The sequence below is a fragment of the Arachis ipaensis genome, chromosome B6 (assembly GCF_059453495.1).
Source record: "Arachis ipaensis isolate K30076 ecotype BB chromosome B6, ASM5945349v1, whole genome shotgun sequence".
Classification (NCBI taxonomy): Eukaryota; Viridiplantae; Streptophyta; class Magnoliopsida; order Fabales; family Fabaceae; genus Arachis; species Arachis ipaensis.
Window position 1 is genome coordinate 801,784 of NC_142441.1, and position 14,360 is coordinate 816,143.

A 14,360-nucleotide genomic window follows, 5' to 3' on the forward strand; every position below is an offset into this window, starting at 1 on the left:
GTGGGGAAAGAACTATGCTTGGTTTTATTCCAGCATTTTATCCTCCATCTTTATTTACCACTCTACTCGTGTGTATAGTATGTTGCATGATATCTGTTTATAGTTGAGTAAGCTTCCAAATGTGTAACAGAAAAGTCACTTACCTCTGAGAATGAGCCTCTGGATTGCAGCATGAGATGCCGATTTCTTTTGAATTGATGTGTATAATTTTAAGCCAATCATTCAATCTTGGATGTTATCTTGTGCTAACTATTGCTTACGCCGTTTTTCTATTGGCTGCAAGGCTAAGAAAGATTTTGTCAATCACATAAGAGGGGAGGTAATGATTATTCCGCCATTTCCCTGTGATTTTGATGGTTATTTAACCTCTTACCTTCTAATTTACAGGTGCCTTTTGTTTTCCTAATTTCATGTCTATTCATTCTGGTTTTATGGATGATGACCCTTCATGATTATACTGCTTCTGTTTCTACTGCAGGAAAGAGGAAACTACTGTAACTACCTCGTTTCTATTGATTGTTTATTACAAACCAAAAATATATAGCTGCCAGGGAACTTCACTTTTTGATAGCTGTGTCTAGAAGGGTGGAGTACATTCTTCTTATCGTAAGCAATGTTTCTACTCCGAATTTATTATACCTTTTGGTGCCATATGGCTGAGAATTATCTATGTTCTTTGATTTATTTGGAGGATAATCGTACTTTATCATGGTCAGGCCACATAGATTGCCTGAATATCACAACAGAAAACTATCCCTGTATTTTGTGGATACATTTTTTTTTGGTATGCTTCGGACTACTTGAAACTACTGCCTGTGCTTGAGCCTTGAGGTGATTACAAGATGGTTTCAATTCAAATTTAGATTGATTCTATGTTCTAACCATACTCAAATGAGTATTACTGATATGGTCAATCTCTTCAAAATGTTTATTCTCTTAATATACTCTCGAGGTCAAATATTTAGTAGTTGCGCTTCTGAAATTAAATTGTATTATTCGGATAAGGAAAAAAAGAAGCCATTATTCGGATAATTTATTTGTACTTCAACATATATATATAATGGCTGATCTTATTTATTATAAAATTCTTTCAATATTAGTATTTTTTATTTTAGAAATGTTGTGCAGTATATTATGTATTATTATAAGATAAATATAGAATTAAATTCAAAGTAAATTTTATTTTGATCAGAAAAACAAAAATGATGGAAACTAAATACATTTTTCCCTATAAAGGAGTAATGACGATTGGTGAGCACCTATCTAACTTCTTTATCGTCGGATTAACCATATGAACTGAAGGAATTCTTGGCCTCCATATCTCGGAGATTTTGTTCATGAATGAATAATATGTAATTATTAAGTGATTTAAAAATATAAGCAGTGTCAAAGGGTTATATTTGACTTCTTTTATTATGTATTTTGGTGACTAAGTAAATCTAACTTTAAGTTTAATAGAACTAATTTTACAACATAAATACTAGTCGTAAATTTAAAATTTTCATACTTATAAAAAACTCTTTAATATTTAATACATAAAAAGCTAAATGGTCAACAAAAAGAGAAACTAAAAATAATTAAGTAAAATACTTAATTTATAGAAAAAAAATCTTTTAAAATGAGACATAAAATAATAAATTAATTACTATTAAATTTATAATTTTTATTATAAATAAATTTTTTTATCTTAATTTAAAAGTGATTAAACTCTTATTTTTTTAGTTTACTAACTTTATTTTAGAGGAACTCGATCTTAACTTATATGCATGATCAATATAAAATGTTTTTATTTTATATAGATATTGAATTGTGCAATATATTTATCAAATAAGTTAAAACAAATAAATTTTATATTTACTAGTTACTACTCAAGTTATTGCATTTACCATAAGGTGAGTGAGCATGGCCCAGTTTGATCCGAAAACCCAGTGTGTGTGGATAAAAAATGACCCGGTTTGTGACAGGAGCGAAGCTGGAGGGGAAGGGCGTCTGCAACCCACGAACTCGAATCGGCCGTTTAGTGGAAGCAGCAGCATCATAAGCATCATAGGGAGAAGGGTTGGCACAGACGAGGCAGACGGACAAACCAATTTACAGGAGATTGCACAGCAGAGGAGGAGATGCGGTTGTGTCTTGGCCCTGAGACCAGGAAGCTCAAGGCAGACCCAACGTTACAGCCAGGAGCGACATAGAAGCAGACCGGCGACGATGGAGATCTGTGGCAACACTGAAGCGGATGTGCTGCGAGCTCAAGCAGAAGTCTTCGCGGAGGACGATCGGCCTTGTCAACGCCTCCATGCATAAAGAGTTCGAGCTTCTGTCGGAGGGTGGTTGACATGGGTGGAGCCAGGAGGTTTGCTTGCGTTGAAGCGGAGAGGAGGGTCGATGAGGGTTGGGTCTTCGGGGTTGGTTCGCTAGGCAGCGTCAGGTTCCGGGTGTAGGGTCGGGTCAGTTTCTCTGGCCCAGATCCAGGTCCAAAAAAAAAAGACCCGGTTTGATCAAAAGGCAAAAATCGCATCCTAACCTCCCAGGCGTCATCCTTCCCCTTCTTCGCAGCAGCTCCTCCTCCTCTTCGCATCTCTGCTTCGGATTACTCGCCACCACAACTCAGTCACCGCCGCAACTCTGTTTCACAGCCTCCTCCCTCTCTTACTCAGCTCTCTCCTTTCACCATCGCCGGTGCCTTCTTCCTGTAGGTAAGCCTCCGTTTTTTTTTTTATTATGATAAACGAAAACATTGATTTGAAACTTATTATAAACCCTAATAGTTGATAATATACTTTCTTAATATTTTTATCGATTCACATCTCAAATTCTTATCAAGAAGTATCATGAATTTGTAAATATAGAAGTATCACTGTTCTGTTTTTATAGCATGAATTTGTTGGAAATATTGATTTCTCTATTTTAATTTATTATGCTTCATTGCTTGTAGTGTTCAAAGAATTTGTACTGCTTGAGAGGCAAACTGGGAAACTGATGAGAGGTAAACTCAGCTGCAATAGTATGTTATCTGTGCTCGATTTTTCATCATGTTTCGGACTTTATTTGGGGATGTAAGAAACTATGGTTTACTTCGAAAGGGATATATTTACCAGCAAAGGTTTAGCCTTGTGAATGTTAAGTTGAAATGGGTGAAAGATCGAAAACTGGATGCCGCTGTAGCTGGTCAGAGAGATCTTAAGGCGGTTGAGATCCTTGTTTCCATCATTGCCTCGTCTTCCGAATGTTGCCTTCCCATATATCGTCTTAATCCCCATCGCGGACAACTGGGTCTTCCTATTGATCTTAAGCTCTCTACCTTTATCAGAAGATATCCTACTATTTTTGTGGAGTCCAATTTTCTTGACAGTGGAGGCACTCCTGTTCCAAGTTTCGGCTTGAGTCCTCAAGCCTTGAAGCTTCACCATAAGCAAGTTAACATCCTTGAGCGTGATCAGTTGGAACTCAGGGATAGGCTATGCAGATTGCTTATGCTAACAAGAGACAGGATCCTTCCACTACAAACTATTGATCAATTAAAATGGGACTTGGGTTTGCCCAATGATTACCCGAGTTCTTTTGTTCCGAATCACCCTGATCGGTTCTCTCTTGTTCGCCTCCCTGATAATCGTGTTGGCTTGAAGTTGTTGTTTTGGGATGACAAGCTCGCTGTCCCGGAGATACTGAAGAATGCTTCTTTACAACAAGATCAAGAAGACATAAAAAATGGAACCTTAGCCTTTCCGGTTAGTTTCACAAGGGGTTTTGGTTTCAGAAGAAAATGCATGGAGTGGTTGAAAGAGTGGCAGAAACTCCCCTATACTTCACCTTACACTAATGCCTCACATTTGGATCCTCGTACCGATGAATCCGAGAAGAGGGTCGTCGGAGTCTTCCATGAGCTCCTTCATCTCACCCTTCATAAACAAACCGAACGCAAGAATGTCAGCAACTTGCGCAAACCCTTAGCGCTTCCTCAGAAATTCACCAAAGCATTTGAACGTCATCCTGGTATTTTTTACCTTTCCAATAAGAGTGACACGCAAACGGTGATTCTTAGAGAGGCCTACAATGGTAGGGAACTCATACAGAAGCATCCCCTTGTGAGAGTCAGAGAGAAACTTGCAAATTTATTGAAGAAGGGGTTACATGATAAGAGTAGGGGTTACACAAGAGATATAGATGAGTCAGACTCAGACATAGAGACTGAAATGGATGAATATGATTCAGATGGCTTCCCCATAATCACTAAAGAGGGGTGGGGCCGTGTCCCGTGGGGCGGGTAGAGTGATGATGATGGATCTGAAGAAGAGGAACAAGAGGAGGGGGAGGAGTAGGAGGAGGAAGAAGAAGAGATAGAGAGCGGGTTTTTAGTTCCTACAATCATTTGGAGTTGACCTTTGGCACTATTACCTGACAGGTTAGCGGACAACCGTAGCAGAGGTCGATTTGTCCATTTTCCTTAATTAGTGGGGTCTGCTTGAGGTTTAAAGATAATTAAAGTCAGTTATGTCTCATGGGAAAAAGGTCATAGCCGGATAGGGTATTTACCCTTTTTATTATGTGTCATAAAAGTTGAAATCTTATAAAAGACTGGTTTAGTCAATAAAAGTCAATTGTGCTAGTGCATATTATGTAGTGACTTTACTTATGACTTTACTTATTGTACACTCTACAGTCATCATTCAACGGTCATCCATTTTTATCAAAATATCTGAACTTATGCACTCCCAATAATCAAACATGTTAATTCTTCTATAAATGTTTTTAATGCTAATGCTAATGCTGCTCCTCCTTCTAACAAGTGATGAGTATATCACTCATCCAAGCCATATAGATTTCTATTGACTGGAAAAATACAGAAGTACAACTTTAGTGGGAGGTTTTATCTTTTTATTTTAATATACAATAGAAGTTGAAAAAAGATTCAAGTGATTATCGGATGAAAAAATTGATAAGCAAAAGTATATGATATATTCACACACAAAAAAACCTTTTTATGATGTCCATCTCTTTGAAATCGGTCGAGTTTAACAAATGTTAAACAAATCAATTGAATCGGTTCATCGAAATTTCGGTTTGAAATTAACTGATTTCGAGCAGATAAATAAACTAATGTTGATTAATATTTTCTCCTAAAAATATTTTAAAATTTATTCAAAATGGGAAAACATTAAAATTCTTGTTGATGAATTTTGATGAATGAAAAAAAAAAAAAGTAAAAATTCGATACAATTAACTTCATCTAAAATTTATAACACAGAATTATTGGATATTAATTTAGTCAATTTCCACAATAAGAGAGAGAGAGTAAAATTAGTGGCTACGATTCTCCACGTAATGGGTACCCGTCACAACCGTCACTGCCCGCGTAAGCACCCTTCTCTTCCTCCCTCTAATAATTGAAACCAAACTTCTCTTTTCTTTTCTTTTTTAATTTATTTTTTCTTTCTCTCCAAATTCCAACTTCTCGCCCCTTCGTTCTTCTTTCTTCTTTCTTTCCTCTGCTTCCCATCGTTGAAATTTAACAGAATCACGCATACACTAACAAATAGAATACACTTTTGCTATTATTATTGCTTCTAACATCATCCAATCCAATTTTTTTTTCTTCAAATATAGCATAGTTACTGTTAAACACAGACAGAACACACTTGAAATTTGAAGAGACTTATGAACACGATTCGGTCTCGTTGGTTGTCGAGAAAAATGGCCGAAGAATTTGGCAAATCAGCAACCGCAACCACTTCCTCCACCGAAACACCGCGTTTTTGGCCTTCTCTCTTACGTTGGATTCCAACTTCCACCGACCACATCATCAATGCCGAGAAGCGCCTTCTCTCTCTCGTCAAGTATCCATCTCATAAACCCTTTTCTTCTTAGCTTCTGTTCCTTACTCCTCTGCTTAAAAGTTGAATCTTTTACGATTTTTCCCGGTCTTAATTTGTATGTTGGTCTAATCTAATCCATTTCTTTGAGATGAATTTGATAAATACTGTTTAGAGTGCATTTGATTGTTATGTTTGTAAAGTATGCATAGCTTGTGTTTGAATAAACTCTTCAATGAGAATATCAGAAAAAAAAAAATTCCCTTTTTTCCCGTTGTTTTGATGTTACAACTTGATCCAATAGCACTTCGAAATTGTTTTTACTAAAATTGTTCCTCTCTTTTTTTTGGTGCGGCAGGACTCCATATGTTCAAGAAAAGGTTAATATAGGCACTGGTCCACCAAATTCTAGAGTTAGATGGTTTGGTTCAGTGAGCAATGAGCCACGGTTTATTAACACCGTTACATTTGATAGTAAAGATGATGCTCCTACCCTTGTCATGGTTCATGGATATGCAGCTTCACAGGGTTTCTTCTTTCGCAATTTCGATGCTCTAGCTAATCGATTTAGGGTCATTGCTATTGATCAACTTGGGTGAGTGAGATATGCTTGTATGTTGTATCTGAGTGTGATCCTACTGATGTTTTTAGTGCTTTGTGCTTTACGGGGTCATTGTGAGTTTTGATTTTGGAGGGGAAGGAAAGTGAAGGACTCGAAGCGTAAAAGGAAGTATCCTTTTACTACTCAAGTTCTTCTCTTCCCCTAAAAGACTCAAGCTCGCAAACACCCCCTTTATGATTAAATTTGAGGGAAGTAATGTTGTTTCAAATTGAGGCCTGTGTTTTGCTCTAACTAGTTGCATTGAAACGTTTTTGTCAGTTGGGGTGGATCTAGCAGGCCTGACTTTACATGCAAAAGCACTGAAGGTTGATGCTAAAGTTGATTTCGAAATTCGAATAGAAAAAGTTTCATTCTTGTTGCCTAAGTTGAAAGTATGAGTAGCAAAATACTTAATCTTTGTTGCTTGACCATGCAGAAACTGAAGCATGGTTCATCGATTCTTTTGAGGAATGGAGAAAAGCCAAAAACCTGAGCAATTTTATATTGCTCGGGCATTCTTTTGGTGGTTATGTTGCTTCCAAGTATGCACTTAAGGTTAATGTCGTTCTACAGTGTACTAAAATGACTCTAATTTGGTTTTCTTTTGCTTTTTCCTTTTTAAAAAGAATTATGGTATATATTACTATATCCTAATGTTTATTCTTATGAATAGCACCCGGAGCATGTTAAGCACTTGATTTTGGTGGGACCTGCTGGTTTTTCACAAGAAACAGAGAGGATTACAAAGTTCTTATCAACATGGAAAGGATCAATTTTGAACCAGATATGGGAATCTAACTTTACACCTCAAACTATTATTAGGTACACTACTTTGTCCCTATTTCTTCATCCTGTATATCAGTTTTATCATTTAATTTCGCTTGAATTAGTTTTACTATAGAGTTAGTGTTCTTTGTATCCCTTCCCTCAAAATGACAGATATTTTTTCAGATAAATCTCTAATTGATATTCTACATATGTTTGTCGCAGAGGTTTAGGTCCTTGGGGTCCTGATATGGTGCGCAGGTATACAAGTGCTAGGTTTGTTACTCATACAACTGGTGAAATGCTGAATGAAACTGAAACTAGTTTGCTGACAGGTATGATCTGATATAACCTATTAATATGTGTTAAAGATGTAAGATTATATTCTAATTATGTATTTATTTTTACTATTGAAGATTATGTTTACCATACTCTAGCGGCTAAAGCTAGCGGTGAGCTGTGCCTCAAACATATATTTTCGTTTGGAGCATTTGCTAGGATGCCCCTTCTTCACAGGTTTGATGATCATTCTCCTGCTGTTAATTATTGAATTATTCATTCCTTTCTGCTTTATTACTTCAAAAATGTTAGTAGTTGAAAATGAAAGGTTATTTGGATTTTAGATTATAGTATTTATAACTTGATTCCATGTTCTATATTTACTATTGCGTGGCTCATAGAAAAGATAAACTTTGGAAGCTTCTGATGTCTTCAATGCATTGAAAATTTAAAACTTACCAATTTTTTTTAGAAATTTAAATAGTGTGCTCATAAGGCTTTTGTTTGCAAAACCCCTATGAAATAGGGGAATTCATAGGAAAAAGTAATAGGCCACAAGGGAAATTGACTCTAACGGGTTGCAAAGACAGTAGTGATACACCATTCCTAAAAATCCTCATAAATATCATTGTAAAAATTAAATGAGGTAAAAAAGTTGATTCAATTAATATCTTTGATGATTAACTTGCAAAATATGATATGGCTTCATATCTCTATAGGTTCAAATTTCCACTTGCTATTAGTAGTTAGGATAATGCTATAACCTCCATTTTCTGCCTCTTTTGGTGTTTCAGGGCTTCAGAGTGGAAGGTGCCCACCACTTTCATATATGGTATCCAAGATTGGATGAATTACGAAGGTGCCCAAGAAGCGCGCGACCAGATGAAGGTTCCATGCGAAATCATTAGAGTTCCCCAGGTACTATCACTTTCTCCTTGTCCCCAAACAATGAAAACCCATTTTGAATGTTGTTTTAAATTTGGATAAGGTAAATTACACTGACATCCCTTATGGTTAGGAAATATTACACACAACCCCTTTTTTATTTGTAAAATTATACACTAAACAACCCAGGATTGTGACATTCTATCCTCCTCCAGGGAATACAAAATCCTTATTTAAAACCACCCTTACTCCATGGTGCATATAAGAAATAGGCCGAAGGATTCGGGTTATATGACACTTGTCGCTCTTATGTTTTGCAAAACGTGACACTTTGGTTGGTTAATGTCTCATGACAGAAAATACATAGATAGTGAGACAAAGATCCCTGTCATCATTGTTTGGACAAATTTTGTTTAAGGATAAAATCATTGTCTATTTTTGTATATGTCACCTTTTTCAAATAGGTTTATGTGTTTCGGTGTTTTTAAATTCTTTTGTTAAGAGTTAAGACAATTTTCAAACAGGACCTAACCTCTGTTGTAAACATAACATTTGAGAGGTTAGTATAATTTACTCTCTATATTTTTGAGCTGAGAAATTTGGTTATTTTTTGCAGGCTGGTCATTTTGTGTTCATTGACAACCCAAGTGGCTTCCATTCAGCTGTGTTCTATGCTTGTCGTAGGTTTCTTAGTCCGAATCCCGATAGCGAGTCCCTTCCGGACGCGTTAACCTCTGCATAGGCCATAATCTTGTGCATGCTGTCTAGAATTTTATTATTATTTGTGAAGTAAGGTTATTACAAATTAAATTCCATGGGTTAATGAAGCCATGTTCCAGTCTTTTGCTTGATAGAAATTGTAGTTGTAAGAGCAATGACAAGGAACACAACCTGTGTCATGAATTTGATTACTGAAAGATGTGCTGAATTAAACTTTGTAATAATAAGGTTGTTCTTCTGTATAGTTTGTACTATAAATGAGAAAGTGATAGCCTATGTTGTACTATAAATTAAGAACTCATTACACCTGTCTTTTTCCCCTGTTGACATGATTGTAAAATCTAGTTTGCATTGAATCTGAAAGAGATACAACAACACTACTCAATCATTTAAAATTTCATCGATCTAATCTAAGTTAACTTTGGCACCAATATCAAATTTGGACCACAACAACGGTAGAATCAACTTTTTTAAACCCCCTTCCCCTCCCCCTTGAATTCACCATTCTAAAATACATTAACTAATTTATCACCATATAGCATATAGTATATATAGAATAGAAATAACTACAAGAGAAATACGTCCTACAAACAATTTCTCATAAAATGATAAAATGCATAGTAAAAATGTTATGTATATACTAAAATTAAGTGAATGTAGTAAAACAAAATTCCGTTGCCGGGACTTGAACCCGGGTCTTTCGGGTGAGAGCCGAATATCCTGACCAACTAGACTACAACGGAAGCTGTTAACAAGACTTGGGAGTTCTAGGTTATGAGTGAGGGGTTCAGAGAAACAATCCAAAATCTGCGCAGGGTTTTAAGCTCAAAGCAGAAAAACAAAAAAAAAAACAGAGCTGCCCACAATGGAAGCTAATGCTTTACTCCCTCGCATTGGCGTTGGCCTCTGCGCCCCGCCACTCCTCCACTTTTCACAACGCCGTACCCGCCTCTCTTTCTCATCCTCCGCCAGTAAATGGGCGGAGCGCCTCATCTCCGACTTCCAATTCATCGGCGACTCCGACCACCACTACTCCTCCGCCGCCGCCGCATCCGCTACTCTCAGCCCTCCGCGCTACGATTCTCCGCCTGAGCAGCGGTTCGTCTCGATTCCTCTCGACTTCTACAGAATCCTCGGCGCCGAAACGCATTTCCTTGGCGACGGTATTCGACGCGCGTACGAGGCGCGTTTCTCGAAGCCACCGCAGTATGCGTTCAGCAACGAAGCGTTAATCAGCCGCCGCCAGATTCTCCAAGCTGCTTGTGAAACCCTAGCTGACCCTGCTTCCCGCAGGGAGTACAACCAGGGACTCGTTGAAGATGAAGACGCCACCGTTTTCACTCAAGTCCCTTTCGATAAGGTCATTTTATAATTGAAGCTCAGCCAATCTTGAATCGTAAACTTGGAGTTTATGACTTGACTTAACTTGACTTTAGAGTTCGATAATGCTGTTTGTTTGTTAATGCAACTTCGATTTTTAAACTGTTCAGGTAGTTCTTATTCACTAGATTAAAACATTAGAGATCATCTTCAACTAGTGGGAAATAGTTTAATTTTTGCTGCATAGTCTATTAGTGATTTTCAAGTGGTAGGTAAGCTCATCCTTATCCCCTTTGTCTCGAGTTCGAGCCCTTGGATGTATATAGAACTGTATTGAGAGCAGTTATAGTTCCTCCAGTCGGGTTAGTATACCAGCGGCAAAGACTCATGTTTTTAATTCTTACTTTAATTGTGCTTGTTAATGGAGTGTAAATAGAGTATATAAATGAGGTTATAATTTCAATTCAGGATTTTTGTTTTTGGGGTAGAATAAGGTCATGTTTTGCTATTAATATTGTCAAAGCAAGTTTTTATTGACATGCATAAAGATTGAAAGGATAAATGTTGTGCAATGGATGGAGTATTGGAGTATGGTTCAATGTATATGGAAGGAATGCACAAAATTTTGAATATTATATGTCAAAAGTTTCCCCCTTATCACAGTACATGTGTTTGACAAGTGGAGTGTATGTATAGGTGACCCCATGTTGTTTTTGGCTTAATTTGTTCAATTGCATAAGAAGGCAGTGATGGGTTTTTTGCAGGTTCCTGGAGCTCTCTGCGTGCTGCAGGAAGCTGGGGAGACTGAGTTGGTGCTTCAGATTGGGCAGGGCTTGCTGAGAGAGAGATTGCCCAAGTCATTTAAGCAAGATGTCGTGTTGGCCATGTCGCTCGCTTATGTTGACATCTCGAGGGATGCTATGGCCTTTACCACTCCGGATTTCATTACTGCATGTGAGATGCTTGAGAGGGCATTGAAACTTTTGCAGGTGAATATGATAGTTCCATGGCTATGGATGATGGTTTTTTTGTTTCTCGATTGCTGTATCTTAAAATTTGCCATTTTCCAAAGAATATTGGTTTCGGATGATTTGACTTTTTTTAAGTCAATGCTTCTAATTATATCAATAGGGATGTGTGGAATTTGGTTTGACACTGTGACAGGATTAATCATGACATTGCAAGCCACTGTATAGTTGTTATAATGTTCAATTAGGTTTTGTATAAACATTGATGGTTTAAAATTTGACACAATATAAAATACAGTTCTGATACAAAGTGCTCTCTGCGAACTTGATTATGTAGGAAGAAGGAGCAAGCAGCCTAGCACCAGATTTACAAGCACAAATCGATGAGACACTGGAGGAGATAACCCCACGTTGTGTTTTGGAACTTCTATCCTTGCCCCTTGATGAAGAACATCGAGCACGAAGGGATGAAGGTCTGCAGGGTGTCCGCAACATTTTGTGGGCTGTTGGAGGAGGTGGTGCGGCAGCAATTGCTGGGGGTTTCACACGTGAGGACTTCATGAATGAGGCTTTTTTACATATGACAGCAGTTGAACAGGTATTCTTGCATTGTCGTTTTGCATATTTTTCTGTAATTTTCTCTTCAGGTTTATTTTTGAAAATTTCCCCTCATCTTGTTTCCTTTTTACCTTCAATATTCTTTGAAGGTTGATCTTTTTGTGGCCACACCAAGTAATATACCAGCTGAAAGTTTTGAAGCGTATGGGGTGGCACTTGCGCTCGTTGCTCAAGCCTTTGTAGGTAAAAAGCCACATCTTATCCAAGATGCGGATAACTTATTCCAACAACTTCAACAAACAAAGGTAACAACTATGAGACATGCTGCCTCTATTAATGCTCCAAAGAGAGAGGTTGATTTTGCTTTAGAAAGGGGCCTCTGTGCATTGCTTGTTGGGGAGCTAGATCAGTGTCGATCATGGTTGGGACTAGACAGTGAGAGCTCTCCATATAGAAATTCATCCATTGTAGAATTTGTAATGGAAAATGCCAAGGGTGATGAAGACAGTGATCTTCCTGGACTCTGCAGATTGTTAGAGGCATGGTTGATGGAAGTAGTTTTTCCGAGATTCAGAGATACTAAAGAGATAACATTCAAGCTTGGAGATTACTATGATGACCCTACAGTGCTCAGGTATCTAGAGAGGCTGGAGAGTGTTGGGCATTCACCCTTGGCTGCTGCAGCAGCCATAGTGAAAATCGGAGCTGAGGCTACTGCTGTTATTGGTCATGTCAAGGATAGTGCAATGAATGCATTGAAGAAGGTGTTTCCTGTTGGTTATGAAGATAAAATTGTGAAAACTCAAGAGAATGACGGGAAGGAATATTTCAATCTTTCTGAAAGTGAGAATCTTTTAATTTCACCGGATCAAGATACTTCGACTGGTATTGAGGTTTCTGGAACAAGAAAATCTTCTGAGATAAGTGGTGATGAGATAATTACTGACAAAATTAAAGATGCAACTGTGAAGATCATGTGTGCTGGCGTTGTGATTGGCCTCGTGACTGTGGTTGGCTTGAAGTTTATACCTGCTAGGCATGGCTCACCCACCATACGCAAGACAACTGGTTCGGCACTGGCATCAGATACTGTCAACATAGGTATTACCTTTAGAGACACCCGCAATTAGGATCACAATTACAAATAGATTTCCATCATGAAATTTCTTATCATCTGAATGATTCAGTTACTGCTGATCAGAAATTTGATTTCAGAAGTTCATAGTTAACTTCTAGCAATTATTGCATGGTGCGTATAATACATATTCATCTGCACAGGTTCCTCGGGAGGCGAAGAATTAGAAGAGCAACTTCCGAAAATGGATGCAAGGGTTGCTGAAGCTGTGGTTCGCAATTGGCAGAACATCAAATCCCAAGCTTTTGGACCCGAACACTGCCTCGAAAAATTGCCAGAGGTAAAGAATTAATTTGGTCCTTATGAAAATGGAGGTGATAATCACAACTTTACAAAAACATGACCAATATGCTGAAAATCTTGTGATTTTGAGGAAGTGCTTTAAAAGAAGCTCATTGTAGACTAATGAATGCGATTTTATCCTAGACAACTTGAAATTCTACTGTGATTTCCTTAATTTTCATCTTCATATATGTCAAGTTTTGCTGAATTTAAGATATGCTATAGGTACTTGATCACGAGATGTTGAAGATATGGTCCGATCGGGCATCCGAGATTGCAGAGCGCGGTTGGTCCTATAACTACACGTTGGAGGACCTCAGCATCGATAGCGTGACTATATCCCAGAATGGGCGGCGTGCGGTGGTCGAGACAACTCTCAAAGAGTCAACCCACCTCAATGCTGTAAGTCATCCGCAGCACAATGCTTCAAGCAGCAAAACCTACACAACAAGATATGTGATGTCTTGTTCAGATTCAGGTTGGAAAATCGTTGAAGGAGCTGTTCTTGAGTCATAGTCATGTTTTGTAATATTGTTTGCACTTTTCGAGCACTCTTAATGTAGTTAACCTGTAAATACTCCATCTATGTGCTATCAGATTGTTCAATTAGCTGCAAAATGTTTGAAAATTTCATGCAGAAATAAATAATTTTTTATTATTTATTTTGTTTTTTTAAACATGTAATTTGGACTTTGATCTAAGCCATGTCCAAACAAAATATCAGGTATCGGTTAAATTTAACGAAAGGTGATAATAACTTAATAAGTGATAACTATTGCCTCAAGTTTGATTTTATTCTGTGCAGTATGATTTCTTAATCTAACAAATGAGTTAATTTACTTTTCTTAATAAAAAAATAAATAGGTGCACGGAGTGAATTAGGTATTTCATATGGCAAATATAAAGAGTTTTAATTTTAACAAACGTGATAATAAGATGGCTGCATTTATTTTTTCTCTCTTCTCTCCTCTCTTTTCTTCTTAATTTTTAAAAGGTATTATTTTTCTTTGATATAACAATTATAATTATTTTGGTCT

At 37.4% G+C, this 14,360-nt stretch overlaps 3 protein-coding genes and 1 non-coding gene across 5 annotated transcripts; 3 read left to right on the plus strand and 1 right to left on the minus strand.

The window, feature by feature from the left end:
- Nucleotides 1-149: 149 nt before the first annotated feature.
- LOC107645290 (Ubiquitin carboxyl-terminal hydrolase family protein) lies at nt 150-4,620 on the plus strand. 2 transcript variants are annotated; one of them, XM_016349279.3, is made up of 3 exons: nt 150-606; nt 1,965-2,696; nt 2,936-4,620. In XM_016349279.3, exon 3 carries the CDS (start codon nt 3,033-3,035, stop codon nt 4,266-4,268), a length of 1,236 nt encoding a protein of 411 aa, XP_016204765.1. In that variant the 5' UTR covers nt 150-606; nt 1,965-2,696; nt 2,936-3,032; the 3' UTR covers nt 4,269-4,620. The 2 variants fall into 2 exon arrangements, with proteins under 2 accessions (XP_016204765.1, XP_088346289.1); XM_088490163.1 differs by having other exon boundaries at nt 1,965-2,692.
- Nucleotides 4,621-5,367: 747 nt separating this feature from the next.
- On the plus strand, nt 5,368-9,350 carry LOC107645289 (putative 1-acylglycerol-3-phosphate O-acyltransferase). The gene is made up of 9 exons (XM_016349278.3): nt 5,368-5,834; nt 6,169-6,405; nt 6,691-6,737; nt 6,848-6,966; nt 7,085-7,233; nt 7,402-7,511; nt 7,593-7,692; nt 8,250-8,373; nt 8,957-9,350. Exons 1-9 carry the CDS (start codon nt 5,656-5,658, stop codon nt 9,080-9,082), a joined length of 1,191 nt encoding a protein of 396 aa, XP_016204764.1. The 5' UTR covers nt 5,368-5,655; the 3' UTR covers nt 9,083-9,350.
- A 380-nt stretch (nt 9,351-9,730) lies between these two features.
- On the minus strand, nt 9,731-9,803 carry TRNAE-CUC (transfer RNA glutamic acid (anticodon CUC)). Its single transcript has one exon. It is a non-coding gene; the product is annotated as a tRNA-Glu (tRNA).
- Nucleotides 9,804-9,807: 4 nt separating this feature from the next.
- ARC6 (Chaperone DnaJ-domain superfamily protein) lies at nt 9,808-13,985 on the plus strand. Its single transcript, XM_016349277.3, has 6 exons — nt 9,808-10,420; nt 11,145-11,369; nt 11,686-11,946; nt 12,056-13,007; nt 13,185-13,321; nt 13,549-13,985. The coding sequence occupies exons 1-6, from the start codon at nt 9,926-9,928 to the stop codon at nt 13,837-13,839; spliced, it is 2,361 nt and encodes a 786-aa protein (XP_016204763.2). The 5' UTR covers nt 9,808-9,925; the 3' UTR covers nt 13,840-13,985.
- Nucleotides 13,986-14,360: the final 375 nt, after the last annotated feature.

Coding starts and splice junctions, on each gene's coding strand:
- ARC6 (XM_016349277.3), top strand. CDS start 9,926: ATGGAAGCTAATGCTTTACTCCCTCGCATTGGCGTTGGCCTCTGCGCC. Junction 10,421..11,144: donor CTCAAGTCCCTTTCGATAAG/GTCATTTTATAA, acceptor GGTTTTTTGCAG/GTTCCTGGAGCTCTCTGCGT. Junction 13,322..13,548: donor GCCTCGAAAAATTGCCAGAG/GTAAAGAATTAA, acceptor GATATGCTATAG/GTACTTGATCACGAGATGTT.
- LOC107645289 (XM_016349278.3), top strand. CDS start 5,656: ATGAACACGATTCGGTCTCGTTGGTTGTCGAGAAAAATGGCCGAAGAA. Junction 5,835..6,168: donor CGCCTTCTCTCTCTCGTCAA/GTATCCATCTCA, acceptor TTGGTGCGGCAG/GACTCCATATGTTCAAGAAA. Junction 6,406..6,690: donor ATTGCTATTGATCAACTTGG/GTGAGTGAGATA, acceptor CGTTTTTGTCAG/TTGGGGTGGATCTAGCAGGC.
- LOC107645290 (XM_016349279.3), top strand. CDS start 3,033: ATGTTTCGGACTTTATTTGGGGATGTAAGAAACTATGGTTTACTTCGA.